Genomic DNA, 22,502 nt, shown 5'->3' on the forward strand with positions numbered 1-22,502 from the left:
CGATCTCATGTTGTCCCTATGACATGCCAACACCAACCCTGGGTCCCCTTCTCTGGAAGGAGCTTCCACCTACTTCTGCAGAGTGAGGCTCAGGTTGTAGCTGGCCGACTTGATCTTGTTCTGGGCCTCCAGGTGGGTCATGGTGTCTGTGTTGACGCCATCAATGGCCACCACCAGGTCTCCTTGGCTGAGCTGGGACTGGGCTGCCTTGCTGCCTGGAGTGATCTGGTTGAACAAGCAGAAGAGGGGTGAGTCGGGGAAGGATCACCTGGAGTTTCCAGTACACACCCAGCATGTCTTTTATTCGTGATGGCCAGCACTGGTGGCTTGCCAAGCCTGCTTCCTCTTCCTCACGTGGCTACCACTTCCTAGGACTTTTTGACAGCAGTCGAAGGACCAGCTTTGGCCAGTGGAATGCTGGTGGAACACGCACCACTGATGGGTCTTTTCCCAGCAACCATCATCAGAATCCTGCACACTACTTGTTGACTGACTGAATGCACAGGCTAGAAAGAAGGTCAGATAGGTTGTTAATCGGAAGGGCTCTGGATGTCAGAGTTACTGCCTGGCGCAGAGACGGTACGCCAGGCTTTCTGAATGAGGAATAAAGACCCGCTGTGCTAGGCCATTGATATTTGGAGGTTATACATTGCCGATTAACCTATTACCCCTGCACCCTGCACACCCATAGAGTACTTTCTAATCCCAGAAACGAGGGTCAGACTTAGCACTTCCTTGCCTCCAGTCATTGCCAGACTAAAGGGCAGGCTAAATGTACCCTCCCAAAAGCATCGAAACATGAGGTACTCCATGCTAACAGGGCAGGTACCCAGACAGCTAAAGAAGCCGACAGCCATGCGTGGGTGAGAACAAGGCAGGCTGTAAAGTTAGGCAGGCTTAGGGCTCTCTGGCTGCTTGCAAGCATCTAGAAGGGGAAGTATAGTTATAAAGCTAGTTCCTAATTCCTGTACCCTACTCACATCAAAAGCTATTTGTCTGGATGTTCCATCTTTGATTAAACAGAATGCCATTAAGACTCCACAAACAAGAAACACTTCCTGGGATGTTAGGAAAACTACACCCATCATTTGGGAAGCCATGGCTTACACTGAACTCTCAATGACATACACGATATCGAATTTTGTATGGCAGCTTTGGTGACCCTACTCACAGTGATATTATCTGAGATGTGAACTTCCAGAAGGCCTAGTTAAATAATTTAGTGTTGTTCAATGGGCTGGCTGTAGTGACATTAGCAGCCCTGCTCAGACAGATAGTGCCTGAGATGTTACTAGAGGAGAGACTAGCTTTAACTTCTATGACTTCCAATGGAAGTGTCTCAGTTCCTGATAATATCACACAGAAATGGTCGTTATTTTTCCCAGCGTAAATATTTATTGAGACAAGCAGGGTGGGATAATCTACAAGTGGGTGGTGCTTATACATAAAGGTATTTTGGGAGCTGACCCTATGACATCATGTTGGAAGTCCCCCTATGAGAACACATGGAATGTCTCACAGGCCTTGCCACCAATGACATCACAGATAAGAGGAGGCTCTAAGCCCCACCCCCATATTGCCCATATGGTTAGAGGGCATAACCCTCAGCTTTGCCTCCTTGTGTGCTAGTTCTCTTGGCATATCTGGCCACATCCTACCCACCTTTATGGTACAGGGATAAGACTAGCCATTAATACTGGCAGAAGCCAGATTTTGGCTCAGGTCTGGGGACTGTCCTAAGGGATCTCTCTGTGCCAAGCCTGTGTGGAGCCTCTGGTCAAGCTCTGAACTTGTAGACATGGATGGAATTCTCCTTCCAGATTCCTTAAAGGGAACTAACTATACATACGTCAAGGTACCTTGCAGTCACTGTGATGAAATGATTTTTTTTTGTAGTTGTATCACTGATCCCAGAAGCTGTCCTGTGCCATGTCAGTGACAACAAGATCCAAGGAGACCTCCCTTCCCAACTGCCTTTAACCAGCCTTTGCAGTCCCATCTCTTTTTTTTTGGGGGGGGGGGTGCTTTTATTATTTGTTTTTCCTTTTTTTTAATTAGATATTTTCCTCATTTACATTTTCAATGCTATCCCAAAAGTCCACCATACCTTCCCCCCCCCACTTCCCTACCCACCCACTCCCACTTTTTGGCCCTGGCGTTCCCCTGTACTGGGGCATATAAAGTTTGCAAGTCCAATGGGCCTCTCTTTCCAGTGATGGCCGACTAGGCTATCTTCTGATACATATGCAGCTAGAGTCGAGAGCTCCGGGGTACTGGTTAGTTCCACCTATAGGGTTGCAGATCCCTTTAGCTCCTTGGGTATTTTCTCTAGTTCCTCCATTGGGGGCCCTGTGATCCATCCAATAGCCCAACTCTTCTTTTTTTTTTTTTTTTTTTTTTTTTTTTTTTTTTGGTTTTACGAGACAGGGTTTCTCTGTATAGCCCTGGCTGACCTGGAGCTCACTTTGTAGACCAGGCTGGCCTCGAACTCAGAAATCCGCCTGCCTCTGCCTCCTGAGTGCTGGGATTAAAGGCGTGCGCCAGCCCAACTCTTCTTAAACACTGCTCACCCTGTGCCCAGAACGGCCTTCTTCTCAACCCGAAAGGTGTAAGCCAGGCAAGGAGAACAGAGAAAGCCTTGACACTCCTGACTTGCAAAGCCCACTCTCCAGATGCCATAGAGTCATCATAGAGCCATCCATCACAACTCCCCAGTCTGTCCCCACAGGGAGCCCATGGTAACGAAAGCGTGTTGCAGTCTCCAATGCAGAGATGGGAAATAGTGACAGCCTAGGGACATGGCTCTGTCGGTTAAAGGTTTGCTGTACAAGCGCTTGTAATCCCAGTTCTGGAAGGGCAGAGACTTAAAGATTCCCTTTCTAGCAGGGCTGTGCTATCTCAAGCAACTCATTACAGTCATTTTTAAGCTGAAAAAAATAAGAACAACAGTAGGAGGTATGGTGGTGGTTACCTCTGGAGGGGGGGGGGGATACAGCCGCAAAGGCATCTCCTGCTGGAGGACCTAACTGAAGACTCCCTGAGAGTAAGAATTGCTGATGCAGACAATGCCAGCCAATTGGGAACTGCTGTTTAGAAGAGATGCTTTCTTGGGACCTGTGGGCATGGGTGGAGGGTGTTAAAGGAGCTTGCAGCAGTGCTCAGATGAGCTTGCCGTGTCATTCCTCACCTGCTCCCTGAATCGGTGTTGTTGATTCTGTGCCACCTCACCTCCCACCCCAAAGGCAGGTAGGGTTCGGCAGTGAATAGTCCAGGGCATAGGTAGTACACACCCAGTTCTCCTCATCACTGCACGGCCATAACATCCCCCTCTCCCACTCTTACCACACAGCACTCTCACTGCTCACTGTCCATCAGGCCTTCTTAGTTAAGAAGCACCTCAAAGGCAGATGAAAACACTAGCATCCACCCAGGGTAATGTTTCCAGTACCACACTGTCCCAGTGGTGCCACAATGTCCCAGCGGACTGCCCGTGCACTCCCACCGCTGGTTAACCCCGTGGCAGGACATCCCAGGGGAAGATATCTCATATTAAATCTGCCCTCTGGTATGTCACCCCATAAAATACCCTGCATAGCAGGACATCCATACAGAAGGATACCCCCAATGCCTCTGTCTAAGAAGAAGGAATTATTCCTTGCAGCAAACAACTTGAGGTAGGGTAGCAGGGAAGCAGCTGTCAATCTCACACAGGAGGGAAGGGTTATAAACCCAGAAGGGACACTGCTAGGCAGGATGGGAGTGTTCAGATCATGGTGACAGTGTAAGCAAGGGCACCAGAATGACATCCAAGGGAGGATGGGCCCCATCAGCTAGTGCCAGGTCTAGGCCGTCAGGAATGTCATGTCTTTAGAGCTGCCTGGTGACAGATTTCTTCCTAGGGCACAGCCAACTTGTATTTATCCTTCCCTGTGCTTGGTGCTGTCTGATATCCTCAGGCGTGGGCTGGGGTAATCCTTGCTCCAGGGGCCTGGTCAGTAGCCAAACATTCCAGAGGGGAGCCACCAAGCTGGATCCTCCCGTCCCTGGTGCCTCTGTCCCTCCATCTGTGTCTGCCCATTAGGGCTCAGCTGGCCTGGCCTTTGGATGCCCTAAGCAGGGCCCAATGTCCCTCAAGTAGGGGTGTGGTACTCACAGAGGCCCTCTTTTCTGCTCAAGTGTCCTTAGAAAAGGCCAGAGAGGCAGAGATGCTAAAGACAGCCAAGGACCATAAGATCCCTTCCCTCCCAGAGGAGCAGCCTCAGCTGGCTGGGGGAGGGGACTGGCACTGTTGGACCACAGCCTGGAGTCCAAGGCTCATGAGAAGTGTAGCTCATTCGTTCTTCTCTAACTCTCCACCCTCCTCTCTCTGTTAACTTTTCTCAGAAAAGACTCAAAGTACACATGTTCTTAGATATACTTTCTTTTTAAAAAAATATCCTTCAATCTCCTTTGAGCATTTACATTTTTCTTTGGCCGGGCGTGGTGGCGCATGCCTTTAATCCCAGCACTTGGGAGGCAGGGCAGAGGCAGGCAGATTTCTGAGTTTGAGGCCAGCCTGGTCTACAGAGTGAGTTCCAGCACAGCCAGGGCTACACAGAGAAACCCTGTCTCGAAAAAACCAAAAAAAAAAAAAAAAAAAAAAAATTCTTTGGATGAATGTTTCATTTCTACCTAATTTTTCAATTGTCTCCAGTCAACAGTCACTTTCAATGTACACACCTGAACACAAAGGAGAACCTAGAGGGGACCCCACTGGGCCAAGATCACTACCCAGCCCATGTCTTGCTGGGCTATGACCATAAGGAACCCCTTATCCCTGGTCCCAGAAGCACTGTCCTGTACCGTGTGAGTGATGACAACAAGACCAAAAGAGACCTCTCTTACCAACTGCCATGAACCAGCCTGTGCCTTCCCAGGTCTCTTCTTAACCACAGCCCACCCTGTGTTCAGAACAGACCCCGAACGTGTAAGCCAGGCAAGGACAACAGAGAAAGCCATGGTGGCCAAGAGGACACATCTGATTTGCAAGTCCCCGCCCACTCTTCAGAGATAGCACAGGAGTAGCTAATATCATGGCCCCTGGCATGCCAAGGAGGAAAGCAGAGAGGGGAAGGCACACGTGCACAGTGGGTCAACGTCACACATTCCAGTGAGTGTCCAGAGGGCAAGGTAAGGCCTTCCTCTCCAGCGTGTTGTGAGGATTACATTATTAAACGGGGCGTGGCACAGGATGCTGCAGAACTGAGGTGGTTCTGGAGTGAACCCAAGGGAGCAGCCTCCTTCTCCTTAGAAGATCCAGAAAAGTCAGTGGTGGGACTGGGGAAAAGAATGTATGTGGTCAGTATGACTGTACCCTAGGCTCCCATGAAACACAAGATCCAGAGTCAGCAGAGGGTGGTCAGCCCTGCTGACTGGTCCTCAGCCGGCCTACTGTTCCTAGTAGGCTGTGGAGGACTAGCAGGATTCTGTCTAGGGTCCCAGGTGCTGTGCAGTAGGTTCCTGGGGGGCACCTGGACTCTACAGAAGTTTTTAGCATCCCTCCTCAGAAGCACACAGGCCCCACCTTCCTTCTCTATGTGTCTTGCCCGCTGTGGTGGGACTGGCTGAGGGCAGGTTACAGGCCTAGAAAGGGTGGAACCTTGCGTCAAAGCCTGGCAGGGTTTCCCCCTGGAGTCCTAAATGCATTTTAACCCTTTGGGATTAAATTACTCTGTGCCAGGCTGGCTCTCTTCCCATCTGGTTTCCCTTGGGATTTTGTCCCAGTCCTCGCCCTTTATCTGGAAACGTCTTTCTCCCAGTGGCTTTAACCTCTATTCCAACCCTGGTATATAAAATATGCCAGGCTCTCCTTTGCCTTGCCTTGCTTGTTCAAATAGCTGTCATTTAACTTTTCTTCCTTCTACTCTCCCTGAGTTCCCCTAAGAAATGACCACAGGCCCTGTCTTCTCTATACCTCATGCTTCACACATTCAGATAGGTGCCTTGGCACCTAAGAGTCTACACATACCAATGCTTGTTGTCTGTGTGTGTTTGTGCCTCTGTGTGTGTGTGTCTGTGTCTAAGAGGACCCTCCTCTGTTTCTCCAGGTCCCAACATTGTTCCCCTCTGTGTCTCCCAGCAAACCGCCAGTGTTTTTGTGTGCACTTGGCCCTGGAAAATCTGTTTCATGCCCCCCCATCCCCAGGATGGTTCCTATGAGAGGAGAGCAGGAACTTGGCTCCAGCAGAGTGGAGAAGTTGTGTTTGGGAATGGGAAGACTGGAGACAAGAACTGGAGGGTCTTCACAGTTGGGTGATTTCCTCCTCTGCCTGGTACCTGTGCATCCCTCACATCTGCTGTCCCCAGAGTCTCCTGTCTCCCCATAGCACCTGCCCCCATTCCTGTCTGCTCCTAGAGCCGCCCTTGGCTTTGTGTTCTGGTTCAGGGACCCACAAGGACCCCTTCCAGGACCTAGTGGGCCTCTGCTCTGTTTTCTTCAGGGCCTTCAAGAGGTCAGAGGCAAGTGTGAGTCACAGGAGGGCCTGGCCAAGGTACACCTCTAAGAATGTAGTCTTTAGTGCTGACGGTTCCTTATCATCTCCTGCTGGATAGCTTAGATAGATGGCTGCCTGACCTTCAGTGGGCTATAAACAGCATGGCCTGTCAGTGCTGATAGGCGCTACCAAGAACAGCCCCAGGTGCTATGCTCCAGGGGCCTGGAAATTCCAGGAATTGCCAGCACAGCTACCCCCAGAATAGTCTCAGACTGTCCTCCGGTCTCTTCCCAAGGGTCCACTGTTCTCACTGTCACCGCCGAAGCTGAGAAAGTTCAATAATACTGAAACTGAAATCGGAGGAGAGAGAGGCAGAAGGCCTCTGGACTATGGCCCAGGCAAGCCTGCCAGGTAGGGTGGAGGTCGAGGCCTTCCAATAAGAAGGCAGGCCTTACCCATTCCACAGTCCCTTTGCACACTAGCCTCACAGTCAGCTTCATTTCTACAATGTCAAGTGTGGACAGCACTGTCCCATTGTACAGGTGATACAACTGAGGCTGTGCTACTGGCGACACAGCAGAGAGATATAGAACCGAACAAAGACACTTGCCTCTTCCCTAGGGTGGAGAGTGCCAGTAGCCATGAAGGGCAAAGCCCCACACCTAGCCGCAGAAGCAGGGGCCCTGGTGAGGGCTGGGCCTGTTAATCTGTTCCCTCAACTTTGCTTCCTGGAGAATCAGCTAAGGTAGGGGAGGGGAGGGTGAGAGGGCAGCTCAGGTTGCAGGCCTCTGCACCTGTCCAGGATAAATAAAGACGTTTGCCCTCCTCTCTAGAGTGTCCCTCCTGAACCCCATCTCTGCAGATTCTTAGGAGTAGACTCACTTGAGGAGGGGGAGTGTCTTCTGCTTAGGATGAAGCCATTGTACCTGTGTGGAGGCCATGATTAGGGTGGTACCCAAATATCACCCTGCATGCAGGTGGCAACTATTTTTCTGGGAGGAACATAAACCTGCTTTTGAGAGAAGCTAAGCGTTCACCTGGGCCTGGTCCAACAGGCAAAGGACCAGGCGTGAGAGTTAGGCCAGGCTGATCGTCTCTCTCAATCACAGTGTCTGCACCCAGAGCAGGGGAGTGCTGAAGGCTAGGCAGAATTCTGGCCCTGTGTCTCTGTGAGTAGACTGTGACTGGTACAGAAGGGACCTCAGCAGCAAACGCCACAGGCCTAGTGTTCACGGTGTCTGCCTTGCCATCAGCACTGGGCCTGGGATGCCCAAGCCTGAGATGCCAAAGCCCACTGTATCTGTGGCCCACTAGATGTAGTTTTTCAGGAGAGAGCAAGACCTGAACACCACGGCTCAGTCCACCCTGCTGCCGGCAATCTGAGGTATGTATCAGATATGAGGTAACCCCCCCAGTACCCTGGCTTCTATTTTTAAAAGTCTCCCTAGCATTAGCTTCCAGCACACCCCAACACACCCCCTCTTTGAATGAGGACATTCTTCCTGCTGTCTAGCTTAAAGCCTCCCTGCTGCCATTTAAGCCTTGGCCATCCGGGGCCAGGTGGTGCATAGGTCCGGAGTGAGGTCATTGACTTTCCTGGGTGCTACTGATCTCAGTGATGAATTTGTTCCCATAAGACAAAGCAGCAAGCCTTGGAGATGGTGGGCTTTGGGGGCTGTGGGCTCAGCCCTAGGCATGGGAGGTCAGAGGGCACATGAGGACGTTGGGAGAGGCCCTGTCTTATACAGGAGTGGGGCCTGGGCAGAGCCTGGGTTGGGGGTAGCCACTGGGCTCACCTATCTACATGTCACCACATCATCAAGCAAGATGGACATGGCTTAGGGTGTCCTCCTAATAGGGGGCCCGGTGGTTTTCAGGGCAGTGTGTCTGAAGGGCAGAGACTTCAGGTCTGAGGTAGAGAGTTGAAGGACAATGCCCTTCCACAAAGGCTACTCAAAGTGCCTAGCTTAAAAGTGATAGGAGGACCAAGACTGCTTCAGGGGGAGCACTGGGCCCTCTGTCCAGTACTTTCCAGGATTCCCCACTACCACTGAGTGCTAGCCCCAGGTCCAAGGGCAGTGTCTGCCACTGTATGGAAGAAACAACAATCCAGTCACACTTGATTCCACAGTTGGAGGGTGGCCTCCAACTGTACAGTGACATCCTGGAGTCTAACTCTACATCTTCAGCCCAGATCAGTCCTGCCAGGGGCTCAGTCACCAAGCAGGTTATGCTAGTTCCCTGTATGCCTCCCAGGCCCCCTAAGCCATGAGAGCTTTGGTCCCACGTCTACCAGGACTTGTAGGGTGCCCTTACTTAACAAATAGTGAGCAGATAGCACCAGGCTGTGGCCTAGGGGCTGGGACTACAGCAGTAATGAAAGCCCCTCCTCTCTTCCTTCCAAGTGTGTCTACTTTTTGGCTTCTCTGGGCCTCAGTTTCTCCAAATCACAGGAGCTCTCCCTATCACCCCTGACATTCAGTGCCACTTCCATTGGACAGTGCTGTGTCTCTCCTGGACTTACATCAGACAGACAGTAGGGCAGCAAGGACAACACGCTGTCCCTCTATCTACCTGCCTGGCACTGCCTTCCTCCTGATAGATATGCTCTTTCCTAAGCAGCTGCCTGCTTCTAGGGAGGGATTCCAAGCTTGGGGAATACCTCAAGCTTACCGTGCTGGGCAAGGACTTAGGAAGGCCCTGCACTCTCTACCCACAAGCTTACCCAGTCTGCAAACTCAGAATTTCTTCCTCTGCTTAAAATGCCAGCTATTTGCCCCTGACATCTTGCTTAGATGGGCAAAGTCCAGGGAATGAGCTGAGGTGAAACAAATTGATCTGTGGCTAAGATAAGGAGACCATTCCAGCCCTGGACTTCAGACCAGGAATCGGGCAAGAGCCCTGGGGAAGACAGACAGATAGACTGACAGACAGATGGGCATGAGTGTACCCTCTTCCAAGAATGCCCCACCCCTTTGAGAATGAGGCTGTGGGCCATGTGCACTTACCCGGGAGATAGTGAGGGGCATGTTGAAGTCCTTGCCTCCCTGCAAACGGAAGCCCCAGGGTCCAGGCCCAGTCAGAGTCACACTGTAAGACATACTGGTGCTGACAGCAGTGGCTTCCTCTGCAGGCAAACAGTACGAAGAGTCAGGTGAGAGGACCCTTATGCAGCCTGTCTTCCCAGCCCCTATCTCTGGTCCTGGCCCCAGACCCCAACCCCTGGCCTTGCCTGCTGCGTTCCTTGCTGCCTGGCCAGGCTGTGCAGAGCTCCTGGGAGGCTCCTAAGAATAGCTGGGAGTGAATGCCATCGACACTGATATCTGCCCTTGCTGCGCCCATAAATGGACTGTAACCCTACACTGGGCCCGCCTGCCCATGGCCTCCCAGCCGGTCCACCATGACTCACGCAGCTAATATAGTCCCTGGGGAGGGGTGTCAAGCACCCAGAACACCCATCCCCAAGGGGCAGGCATGGAGGACTGGCCTCCCTTGTACCCTCTGCAGAGTCCACGTTCTGTTGTAGTCAGTGGGTCCACCCTGGATAGAGGTTTTGCTATTCTGTTGTCCCTGGTAAGGACCATGAATTGGCACCTTATCCCTTGTGGGGCTCCAGTGGGGCCTTGGACTCAGCTTAGCCTCCAATGGGTCAGAAGAATGATTGGCTCCTGAGTCGCTTTTATGGGTCTGGACATAAGAATGCTCATGTAGTGGCAGGGCTTTGAACATGGCCAAGTTCAGAAAAGGACTCCTCACACCAGCTTCCACAGGGTCCTGGCACCTTGGATTATAAACGCCAAGTCTCAGAGAAGTTAAATCTATTCTCCAAGGTCACACAGAAAATGGACTCAGGTCCCACAAGATCCTGAGCTCGTTCCAATCGGACTCATGTCAGATAATAGGCTCCTAGTGGCTATAACATCTTCCCAAGCCCTGGTCCGAAGAAGGGGGTGCTGCATGACCCCCGAGATAAAGGTCTTAGGCCAGGTCTGGGGTTGTCCCACCCCTCTAGACCCTCTGGGGCCCAGGCAGTTATTCCTGGCTCTCCTGTCTCATTTGTACCCTGGAAAACTTGACAGTAGCATGGAAAGCTACAGCTGCCAGCGTCGCACGCCAGGCTCCGTGCCCTTTGCGCAGGAATGACAGGGGTAGGGAGAAGTGCCATGTGTGCCATTTGTTCAGCTGCTAGGACACAGAGATAGAAGGGACAGGAGAGGGGGAAGTATGTGTGGCATGTTCAGCCCATACCCCGGTGACAGTGTGCCCTGGGCGGGGGCCTTGGCCCTTGGGACTTCAACCAGCATGACGTTTGGATTAAGATGCCCCTAGAAGCCTGCCCTCCCACAAGAGAGACTTCAGATCTCATGTGGTCTGGAGATAGATTGAGGCTCACTCTGGCTCCTCAGCTCGAGAAACTGAGGTTCAGGGAAGATGAGGTAGCTTCTTGGTGGTCCTCTCAAAGACATTAACCTGAAGGCTCAGTGCTGGCCTGGGTGTGAGAGTAGCTGTCATAACTCCGGTCTCACACCCCAGTCCTGCCATATGTAGGGTGCATGGTAAAAGTGGTGATGTTCCAGGGTCGCTTGGTAATTTGCCCAAGGCCACGAAAATAGCAAGTGGAAGCAGTGGGGGAGGGGGGATAGAGTGGGGGGGCTTGGGCTTTTCTTTGTTCCTGTACCATGCAACTCCACCTTCATGGCCAGGAGGCCGGACCTCCCCATCCCTCTCCCATCCCATCCTCTGTACCAGCCCATCCATCCTAACTCTTTCCTTGCTCCCCAGGGCCATCTATCTGTTATTCCCAGCTGGGGAAGATCCAGCCACTCGGCGTTACCAGAAAGAAAGGGCAGACCCTGGTCCTGGAACCCCAGAGATGTTGTACCTGGAGCCGAAGGCTCTTTCTCTGGCCTCTGGCACTGCCTGGTGGCTTCTGGTTAAGGGAAGGGTGGTAGAGAGATGCTCTTAAAGGGGAAGGCCAGCCTCCCTCGGCCTCCCTTGGGAGATCCAAAGCCAGTTGGAAAGCAGCTAGTACACAGAGACTGGGCTGAGCTCCACACGTCACTGGGGAGGGGTACATGGGCTATACTGGCCTTTGTCCCTCCTCTATTTCACTCCCGTATAGTTTGAGATGGGTTTTCAGGAGTGAGAGTTAAACCTGGAAATCTAGAGATCAGAATAAAGAAACTGCTGGAGGCATGAAGACCAGGTCCTGTTCTCTTCACTGACGCACCAGGAGACATGTTTATCACTAGAGACCCTGTTTGTTTGTTTGTTTGTTTTTATTTTCCTGTGCCTTGTCAGATCCACATCTGGAAGGAACTTGGACCGCTAACACGGAACAAACAGTAGGGGCAGGGTGTGCATACTTGTTGCTTGGTGTGCATACAATAGGTACCTCTGTGCCTGCCAGTGCCCATGTACATGTGAGTGTGGGCCACAGTGAGAATGCTATGGGGAGAGCTAGAGGCAAAGAAGTATTCCCAGTGCACAAAGTAAAGTGTGTGTTTAGCTTTTGAGCCCTGGCAGCAGGGGACGCGGGGAAGGGCTTTCTGAACCAATGAGATGTCCGGCCTGGTTGTGAAAGCTGGCCAAGATGTTTATCTCATAAATAAATGATGTGTTCCCCAGTGCCATCGCCATTGTCATTGTCTGGACAATCACAGTACATACAGCGTCTGGGAAGAGGCAACGGCTGCTGGAAGGGGAGTGGGAAAAACCTGGGTTTGTGCTTCAGGCGGGGCCCAGTGTGGCTGCTGAGCTGAGTAGTGGCAGACTGTGCTTCGCGGCATGGAAAAGGGCCGGAGATTCGTATCCAGTGTGGCACGAGTGACAGGAACACCTTCAAAGCTTCCAGGCTTGTGAGATAATCCTGGGTCTGTGCATGTGATAGGGAGGTGAAGGGGCTGGGCAAGTACCAGAAGAAAGGGAGGGCCAGTGGGCATCCTACATCCCGAGATCCAGATTGGGGAGGTGTCCCTTGGTCTGAAAATAAATAATACAGATCTGTTCGTCTCTAGGAGTGTCTCACAGGGCCTCCTAAAACCTTTTCCTATTTGAGAACATTGACAAGCAAAAGGAACTGTGGGAAGGGAGGGGTTGTGGTCAAGGTTGGGGGTGGACCTTCTCAAGGACCACACCCCAAAGGGGTGGACCTTCTGGAGGACCACACCCCAGAGAGGGTGGTGCTTCTCAAGACCATACCCCAAAGAAGGAGCCAGTACAGTCTTAGTGTGTTTTCAGAATAATCCTTGGGATATCCTCAGACTCTTGGACTCTTGACGTTCAGGCTCTGTATGCCACCCTCCACCCCAGTTCATCTTTCCTCTGAAATCCCCTGTGTGTGTGAGGCCTGGCATCCCCTTCATCTCTGCTTCCCTAACCCATTCCCCTTTTCCCCCCGACCTGTAGCACCAGCTTCCTCTGGAAGTTCACCTCACAGACCCACCACCCTAGTCCAGGACACCAAGTTCCTTCTTCTGAGCCCCACTGTGTTCACTCAGGATGTTCATGCAGACAACTCAACCCCTTCTCCCCGGGAACCTCAGGGAATTGCTTCCATGTGCTTGTAACCTGATGGCAATGCTTGTCGCTTGTGTTTGGCAACTGCTGATGGTTGGCCCCTCCTGTGGTCCCGCCTCCGTCCAGGATAGACATTATTATGTCTTCAACCATTTCCTGGCCAGCCTAGGCCCGCTGTCAGGCTTCTGCCCTGGCCTCTGTGGTTGTAACACTGCCTGGGATATGATATAGGGGGATGGGAGCTCTCTGACTTCAGAAGCATCAACAGGCTACTCCTAGTGAAGCGGCACAAAGGGAGGAGAAGAATAGTACGTATCTATGATCCCAGAGTGGCCAAGGAAGCCTCTGAACACCCAGAGGCTGATAGGGGCTGCTGTGTAAGAGACAGGAGGGGTGGAGGAACTGTCAGTCGAGGGGGGAGGGGCGCCTGGGCTCATGGCATTTCCAGTGTTCCAAAATATGGCCTTCTCTAATCACCCTCCTCATTCCATTCCATAGGCACTGGAGCTGACAGCTGGCCTTCTTTTAATAGCTACAAGTGTTCTCCTCGGTGACATCTTGAGCACAGGCCATCGGCAGTGAGCTGGTACATGGCTTGCAGCTCCCTTCCCCGGGTTTGTCCAGCGTCAAAACCCGCGCAGAGAGGTGCACACCATCACACTCTGTCCCCCACACAACACAGAGGTATCACAGTGACAGAGAACATATGCCAGGAACGTGGTCCACACACACATGAGTTGTTCTCTGCTGTAGGCCACATATCTTCAAGGGCACATAAGTTATATGCATACTCTACATATACATATGGTACAGCATAGCTGACAGCATGTCATGCGCAGAGCTACACAGTCACATGCCGATACTCCCCTAGACACAGATTATACTTAGACCCTGCTACAGATGTCTGAGAGTCACATCATCCTCTAGGAAGGCAGGGGGAGCTGGGATGTATGGGGGTGGGGAGACCCTGAGAGGCCTGTGCACACAGCAAGCCTGCCTTTCTGGTCACCCCTTAGGCTACTTGGCCTGGCTCCCTGTCCTTTCATAGGTCGGCAGGTACTGGGTCCAGGCACCTTGGGAGTCTTAGATCTCTGTACCTGGGGGCTGGAAGAGGCCTTGAGTTCTCCATCTTCTAGGTTCTGACTGCAGAAGGATTGTCTACTTGCTTGCTGGGCAGCTCCCCATGCAGCGGTTGTTTCTGTGTCTGTCCAGCCCTGGGGATGTGGGAGAGCAACTTTGAGGTGTGAGGGACAGCTTACTTAGAGCATACGCCTGCCTCCTTCCCTTCAGCCTCTGCACAGAGATTTAATGAGGGGAGGGACCCATGACATTATTTACAAAGTTGTGGTCAGCAAAGTGCAGGAAAGAATAGACACCTGTGACGCTTATGCATGTAGGTATTTAGATAGGTGGTGGCCTTCATGAGAGCCAAGGCCTCTGTCAGCAAATGAGACAGACTCCTCAGTTTCTCCTAGTGGTTGAGAGTGGTTCACAGTTCTACATCTTAGCAGAAGGCCTCAGGGCCAGAGCAGTGGAAGGTAGCTGGGCAAATCAGCCATGCTGGCTCTCAGATACACAATGAGGGTGTGGTGGGTCGAGGCTTGAAGCCAGGTATGAGCCCAGGCTAATGCTCCCCGTCTCCTTTAGCTTGCAGCTCTTTACCCCTCCTATAAGGTAACATTTAGTGCTAAGGTTCAGGGATCCTGGACCAGCTCTTGCCAAGGAGAAACCGGTGACTTGGAAAGCCCATGTTCTGACTATCTTGCTGCTGAGTAACTTCAGACCACCCACCACCTCCTCTCTGTCCTGGGTATCCCTGCTTGCCCCAGAGGGTGATGCAGTGGAGGTTAAAAATGAAATGGATGAAGTGTCCCCCAGTCTAACATGTGGCTCTGCCACCCAGGTCCAGGTCCCCAGAGCTGGTTGGGAAAGAAAAGGTGAGGTACCAGCCAATGGGGGGACTTACCACTTCACTCTCAGAACCCAGGGACTCTTGACGCTTCCGTCCAGAGATCCAGCTGAGGTCTGAGGACTGGCTGCTCAGTGTGGAGCGGTGGGTAGAGCGGTAACTGAGGGAGGGGCGGCTGCGCTGGCCTGATACTCCCAGAAGCACCCCAAGGCAAGGCAGGTGCTGGGCAATGGCCACCCTGCAGGAGTCACCGTGTGTCTGGTCAGGGTGATGGGACATGAAAGGGAGAAGGAAAGGACAGACTAACACAGGGATAGAGTTGGTAGACAGACAGACACTGATGATTGGCTCAGACAGACAGCTAGGTGAGAGAGACTTACTTAGGCTCCCAGGGCTGACGGGATTAACAACAGAATCAGGGTGTGGTGGGGATAGTGGGTTCAACCAACTAGACATGGCTTCATGGTCACCCTTGGTGTCATCTCTGGGAATGGACACCATGGACACACCTAAGTACTATAGGCTAGACTGGCTGAGGCCTGAATCAGGAGATTAGCAAGTGCTGGGTCTCATCGAGCTGAACTGGCTCTGGGGGCCTGCAATGGTGCCTCGTTTTTAATTTTTTTCAGTAGAGCAAGAACCTGATGACCACATTACCTCAGGAGGCAAGCATGCTTGCTGGGTCGGGTCATTGCAGGATGTCACTGTCTGAGGGCTTGCCTTTGCACAGAAAGCACTGCTAATGGGCCACCATAGCTGCCTTAAGACATAGCCCTGCAGTTAGGACAGGCTTCCTCTCAGGAAGCCATTGAAATCTCACGGGATGCTGGGAAAGAAGAGGGTAGCATGCCAACTGCGGACCCCCCCGCCCCAGTGTTATTAGCTGCACCACACGGTGTTTATAACCCCCACCTGATACACACATGAGGGACCAGAGAGATAGATAAGCCCTGCCTTCAGCTGCAGGCCCAGGCCCTCCATGTCCCTAGGTGGGCTTGGAGGTCTGGAGGGGGCCACACCTGTACTTGGGGTGAGTGATGGCGTAGATAATGGGATTGTGGATGGCAGAAGCCTTGGCGATGACGGCTGGCACTGAGCTCATGTAGGGCGTCAGGATGTGCGAGTACCTAGGACAGAGACAGTGTGGGATCCCCTTTTTACACCCCAGTCATCTCTATGGCAGACCCTGCCAAGGCCCAAACTAAACCAATGTAAACCAACACAGTCAAGCCAACCCCATAGTGAGAGACTGGTAGGAACCAGGGAGCATTCTGTTTTAAAGTGGGTAAGAAGGGAAGCAAAGATGGTTGAGGGTGGAGCTCAGGGAGGAAGATATGCCGTCCCTGCAGGGGTTGGGGTGGCTAGGTTCCACTGTCCCTTAGAACCTGTGCGGCTGGCAATACCTCTCTGTGCTATTCAATTGTCCCTGGTCTCCAGACCCTACATACACTGCTGCCATGACCTCACCCCATCTTGTTGTGCACTGCTCCCTTGGATGCCCTAGAGAAACTTCTGGTAGACCCCTAGAGGAGGCTGCATTGTTACTACTCAAGATGATTGGTTCTCAGATAGCTCAAAGTACCAAAATCTCATTTGGGTGCCATGGTTACCAGACTCAAGCCACAGAGGATACTAGCAGGCACCACCTAGGAACCCATTCTTAAGTAGTAGCAACCCTAGCTGTGTGCCTGTGGCTCAGGCTAAGGGGGACCCGAGCATCAAGTTCCCAATAAGACAAAAGGTTCCTAGACAACCTATGTGTAGCCAGAGCACGCGCCACCCTCTCCCCCCAACCCCCGTATATCCCTGAAGCTTCCAGGAACTGGGCAAGCCTAGTGGGGTGAGGCATGTCACACAGAGGGAGGGTATGGCTGTAAAGCTGAATCTAGTATGTCAAGATGGTTGACTTGGGTCAGGTTGGAGGGAGACGCTACCTGGACCTGTGCTTTAGCCCCTGTACAGCGTACAACGCTATGGTTCCTGCTCACCCAGCAAAGGCCACCAGAGCCACAGTGGAGTAGGGAGCCCAGGACAGCACGAAGAGGAGAATGACAATCAGCGCGACCTTGGCCATCTTCCACTCACTTTGCAGCCGCTGCCACTGCCGCCTCTGCCGCAGAGGGGACTCACCACAGCCCTCACAGGCCCTAGGAAGGTTGCATCAGGGTTGTAGGAAGTACCAGGATCACTGCAGGGAACCTCTCTGGACCGTCTCCAGGGACATATAGGAGGACTCATCTTTTCCCACACAGACAGCTCTGACTTCCAGAAAGTCCTCATTCCACTGAGCCTCAGCTGCCCTCCTGTGGTTCTGCCGGGATTGCAGTCTCTAAGCTCTCCTCAGAGGACCTTGTCTCTGGGAACTTTCCCAGATACCCTCACCCCCATAAGCACATGAGCTCACTTGTCTTGACCCATCTGCATCCGAGCATGCTCTGATGGGCAGGCCCTCCCTTCTCTGGTTCAGCTCTACACAGCGCACTTACCGGCCTGTCTCTCGGATGGCCCTGAAGATGAAGATGTAGCAGAAGATGATGATGAGCAGGGGGAGGAAGAAGACAAAGCAGAAGAGCATCATGGTGTAGGCACGCACCTGGGGTGTGAAGGTCATGTAGTCCCAGGAGCAGGATGTCAGCAGCCCCTCGGGCACGTAGGCACCTAGGAGCCGGGGACCGGTGCTCAGCCTTCACTGAGGGTAGCTTGCTCAGGAGGTGTTTCAAATGTGGAGCTTGGGGTTCCTAGGCACATCCTGGCCCCAGCCACATGCCCACCCAGCCCAGAATGGAGAAAACTGCTGGCAACTGATGTAAAGGGATGATGTGAAGGGAGACCCCCAAGTTGGTTCTAACGGGGACACCGGGCTAGCACTGACTGGAGCTGGTTCCTCTGTAGCTCCTCCCCAGGGCTATGATCCTCAGGGCTAAAGTCTTGCAGCTTGTCCCCCCTGCTGAGGCCTCACAACCCAGCCCCTGGCTGGTCTGACTCACTACAAACTCAGCATCAAGCATGCCCCACTTGCTCCCACTTCCTTACCCCGGTGTTTGGTGACGGGTTTCCTGACTGACTCTCTAGTCCCTGGTGAAGCACACTGAACTCCCCAGATGCTAGTGAGGCCTCTGAATGTCCATCTGACTTAAGACTTAGGTGGTCCATGAGGCTGACAGTTCCCTAACCCGACCTTCCTTAAACTTCTTGTCTCTGCCCCTCCCCTAATTCCACCAACACACTTACTCCAGCCAAAGAAGGGTGGCAGACTCCAGGCCAGGGCATAGAGCCAGACGCCTAGCAGGACGAGTGCCGTTCGTCTTTTGGATCCCCTGCCGATGGTGGCCAGCGGACGTGTGATCACCAGATAGCGGTCCATGGCTATGGCTGTCAGGGTGATCATGGAAGTGATGCCAAAGACAGCCCCGCAGAAGGCATAGAACTCACAACCTGTGGATAAACCCGATTCCCTAAGTCCCTGGGGAAGACAGTCCCTGAGGATGGGACAAACTCAGCTCCTTCCCTACCTCCCAGAAAATGGGACCGAGCCAACTCCCTTAAGATCCCTTCCTCCCTATGGCAAAAAGCAGCCCTGAGTGTCTACCTGTCTCCCCAAAGAGCCACTTCTTGTAGAGGCTGCTGGCAAAGAAGACCGGGGCCTGAGTGACTGACATGAGGAAGTCGCTGACTGCAAGGTTGATGATGAACATGTTTGCTGGTGTCCGCAGGCCTCTGTTCCTGTGAGGTCAGAGGAAGTCAGGGCCATGCTTCCCGGTACCTCCAGAGCTATGGAAGTCCTCCCTCACCCTCAGCTCTTCACACACGTACACACACACACACACACACACACACACATGCATGCACGCAGGCTGAGGCTCTTGGGCCTCAGACCTGAGTCTCAGTCCAGCAGGTACCACCAATTATATGGACTAAGGGCTCTCCCATGGTGGGGCCCTCACAGTAAGTGAGAAGAAGTGTCTCCAGCAACAGCTGTTCTGCCCAGGAGGTCATATCAGTTTTTTCTTGGTTACTCCCTCTGTGTGACTCACTCTGTCTCCCTAGACAAACCTCCCTGGACACCACCTACCAACAGTGTCCCTCCAGACTCCTCCTCTCATTTGCTCTGATACCTTCTTACTAGCTTCTCAGGCCGCCTTCTTCTCTTCCCTACCTTTCTTCTCCTCTTGCTCCTTCTTCTGTCCAGTCTGGCCCTGCCCAGCTCAGCCTGTCTCTTCAGTGTTCACACTTGAGGTGTTAAAAGGCCCAAGAACTTGTGGCTACGACCATGGGACAGGCACTTTCACCAACCTCCTCTAACACCATCCATCTTAATATAGTGGATCCTAAAGGGGGCTTAGTGGTTCCCATTATCCAGATGAGAGTACTAAAGGCTTCACTCACAAAAGGGCTTGGTCCCCATTGCAGCTCAGTAAGTTGCACAGCCAGGACTCATCTCCAATCAGTGCACATACTGGAGAAAGACCAGTGATAAGAAAGCCACAGTTCAGGCTGGTGAGATGGCTCAGCAGGTAAGAGCACCCGACTGCTCTTCCAAAGGTCCTTAGTTCAAATCCCAGCAACCACATGGTGGCTCACAACCATCCATAACAAGATCTGACTCCCTCTTCAGGTGTGTCTGAAGACAGCTACAGTGTACTTACATATAATAAATAAATAAATAAATGTAAAAAAAAAAAAAGAAAGAAAGCCACAGTTCCATGCTGGAGAGATGAGATGTATGCACCCCAGGGGGGAAGTGACTGGCTCAGTTCTTCCACTAAGTCTGTGGTGGAGCCTGAAGTCGGCTCACTTCCCGGCCTGCCTGTGACAGCCAGAAGCCAGCAGGTGGGGAGGGAAGCCAAGGTGAGTGCTAGGAGCAGCTGTGGAGGATTTGAGGATTCTGGTGTCTAGAGATGTTCTTCAAGGTAGAGGGAAGAGGGAGGATTCCTCTGGGTGAAGAGGATAACAGAGGATGACTGAGAGCAGCGTAGAATGAGCAGATGCCTGAAGATCCTGACAGTACTGCCCTCCTAAGAGGTTCTGTCTGAGACCCAGTGGGCATGCATGTATGTATTCAGGGTTCCCTGGGCCACTTTGCACTTTTCATCTGCTTGAAAGCTCATGCCTAGACCTGATGCTATAGAAGGTGTGCTCCTCGCTTCTCTGCCAATCTTAAGGTGCCCTGGATGGAGCTGGGTGACGTGTTTACCTTTGTAGTCTGTCCTGTCTATATGCATGGATATGCACTGTGCCCTTGACCCAACCCCGCCAACCAGGCACCTGCAGAAGGTGTAGATGACCGTCAGATTGCCCAGCATCCCTGTGAGTCCCACCAGCAGGATCACCGTGCCTAGGGTATAGTGAGCATGGTCTGGGACATCGACTGTGGGGAAGGGGACCCAGGCAGCAGCCTGATGTGCAGATGTCTGGAGAGAGAGAAAGGAGAGCATCACCTACAGATATCCCTGGGAAGAATAGTAAGTTCCCAATAAAGCAAATGGGTAAACTGAAGAATGGATGAAAATCTATGGCCAGCCCATAGGAGAAAGTGCAAGTCTTCCAAAATTTAACCCAGAGCCCATATATGTGTGGATACTGAGCTTCTAAGAGGGAGGTAAAAGGCTCAGATGGCCTGCTGGAGGTTAACAGGACAAATGTGTGCCTGCAGGACAGAGCACAGCTTGGGTGACCTTAAGGAATCAGTAGAGCCAGGTCCTGGGTACTGCCCTCCCAACGGATGGATACCCCACAGCAAGCCTCCAAGAAGAACTTGCAACCCCTGTAGCAAAACTGAGGACTGACACTGAAGCCTGGCAAACGAGGGAGGAGAAGTTTCCACTAGAAAGAGAGCTTAGGTTCCCCCCGGGCTGCTGGGAGGCCATTTCCCCCATGAGGTTAGTATACAGGGACTAAGGATAGCTCCCAGGGAGAGGCAGGAATCTGCTCACTGTCCTGCCCAGCATCCCACTCTGGCCTGTACAAGTCCAGAAGCCTAGGGCATGCCTTTCCCCCTAGGATACTCCCCCAGGGGATCTAGTCAATTTCTGGAAAGAATAGATGTCACCAAGGAAGAGCAGGTCAGCACCTGCCTTTCTGGTTCTCCAGTGGTCTCTGCCAGCAAAGACATTGCCTGTGCCCTCTTGTCTCAGCCACTTTGTGTAGAGAAAGCTTAGAGAACTTCAGTGATGCCCAAGGTCCTTCATCTAAGCTCAGACCTTTTCTATCTCCCTGTTAAAACAAGGGTGGGGACAGGAGTCTCTGTGTACACACATGCTCCCCAAACTTACCGTGGGGCTAACAGAGAGAAGCTGGGCTCTTGCGGAGACATTCTGAGTGCCGTTCCAAATGCCTTGCAGGGCAGGGCTGGTTGTGAAGCTGGGATCCTGAGTTAAGCTTGACAGGACTCTTGGTCCTGAAGGAGAGTCCATGCTCAGGCTCTCAGAGGAGTTAAGGCCATGGAAAGCTCAGGGATCGGTCCCCAGACTTCCAGCTCTATACCATCCTCAACCCTGCGGCCTGGTCCACCTGCTGCCACTCTCATCCATCCAGCCTGGAGCTGCTCTTTAGGCTGCTGACTGCTCAATGTCCAATGAAGCGCAAAGGAATGAGTGCCACGCAGCAGGATCCCTCCACACTTTTAAGTAGCAGTGCTGGGTGGGGAGGGGACTACACATGCCCAGTGGCTCCCTGCTTCTGGCTGTCTCTGAAGTGGGTCCCTGATCAGCCCACAAGAGTCTGATGGTGATGACATGAATATGTGTGTATATGGGCATGCGAATGCCTATGGGGACACTCCTGTCTCAGCTCCTGGACACTGGGCAGGAGGCTCTGTCCTTCACACTTCCTGTTCTTCTGAGAGTCACAGTGGTCACTGGGGAGGTAAATCTATGTTAGGTTCTATCTCTGAGTCTACCCATAAGCTCATGACATCTTCACACTTCCCTGCATGAAGGGAGATGCTACAATGTCACCTGGTATGCAGGGACAAGAAATGCTTTTTTAAGTAGATGTAAGACTGTACCTATAGTGTCAGTGGCATGAGAGACTGAGACAAAAGGAATCCCTTGAACTTATTAGTTTGAGACTAACCTGGGCAACATAGTGATAACTTGTCTTTAAAAAAAAAGTAGTTTTGGGTTCTGGAAAAATAGCTCAGGGGTTAAGAGCACATTCTAGAGGCTGGCGAGATGGCTCAGTGGTTAAGAGCGCCAACTGCTCTTCCGAAGGTCCTGAGTTCAAATCCCAGCAACCACATGGTGGCTCACAACCATCCATAACGAAATCTAATGCCCTCTTCTGGAGTGTCTGAAGACAGCTACAGTGTACTAACATATAATAAATAAATAAAATCTTTTAAAAAAAAGAAGAGCACATGCTATTCTTTCAGAGAAGCCCAAGTTTGGAATCCAGCACCCGTGCCTCAAACTCCAGCCCTCTGCTGGGCTCTTCCAGTATCTGCATTCACATGGACATACCCACATGCAAACGCACACACTTACACATAATGATAATAATAATAATAATAATAATAATAATAAATTTAAAAAGTGTTTTTTCCTAGAGAAACTAATACACCAAGGCTCATCAGGATGTATGCTGTGTCCTTCTCATGTTTG

At 52.2% G+C, this 22,502-nt stretch overlaps 2 protein-coding genes across 6 annotated transcripts in view; both read right to left on the minus strand.

Moving 5' to 3' along the window:
* Ldb3 (LIM domain binding 3) overlaps nucleotides 1–9,786 on the minus strand; it is a 64,900-nt gene extending 55,114 nt beyond the window's left edge. For all 4 annotated transcript variants that reach the window (XM_085828549.1, XM_021181351.2, XM_021181354.3 and 1 more), the window contains exons 1-3: nucleotides 9,706–9,786; nucleotides 9,482–9,600; nucleotides 74–225 (exon numbers count right to left, since the gene is read on the minus strand). In XM_085828549.1, coding sequence (XP_085684675.1) covers nucleotides 74–225; nucleotides 9,482–9,574 — 245 coding nt within the window. In that variant the 5' untranslated portion in view covers nucleotides 9,575–9,600; nucleotides 9,706–9,786. The remainder of the gene's footprint in view (nucleotides 1–73; nucleotides 226–9,481; nucleotides 9,601–9,705) is intronic.
* Nucleotides 9,787–12,347: 2,561 nt separating this feature from the next.
* Nucleotides 12,348–21,314, minus strand: Opn4 (opsin 4). Of its 2 annotated transcripts, none has more exons than XM_021182355.2 (10): nucleotides 21,174–21,314; nucleotides 20,167–20,312; nucleotides 18,491–18,624; nucleotides 18,133–18,336; nucleotides 17,388–17,559; nucleotides 16,890–17,048; nucleotides 15,921–16,028; nucleotides 14,959–15,139; nucleotides 14,090–14,206; nucleotides 12,348–12,455 (listed from the first exon to the last, which is right to left on the minus strand). In XM_021182355.2, the coding sequence occupies exons 1-10, from the start codon at nucleotides 21,312–21,314 to the stop codon at nucleotides 12,417–12,419; spliced, it is 1,401 nt and encodes a 466-aa protein (XP_021038014.1). In that variant the 3' UTR covers nucleotides 12,348–12,416. The 2 variants fall into 2 exon arrangements, with proteins under 2 accessions (XP_021038014.1, XP_021038013.2); XM_021182354.2 differs by having other exon boundaries at nucleotides 14,066–14,206.
* Between the last annotated feature and the right edge of the window lie 1,188 nt (nucleotides 21,315–22,502).

Source organism: Mus caroli, unplaced genomic scaffold (genome assembly GCF_978045245.1).
Source record: "Mus caroli unplaced genomic scaffold, Mus_caroli_1 scaffold_12, whole genome shotgun sequence".
Lineage (NCBI taxonomy): Eukaryota > Metazoa > Chordata > Mammalia > Rodentia > Muridae > Mus > Mus caroli.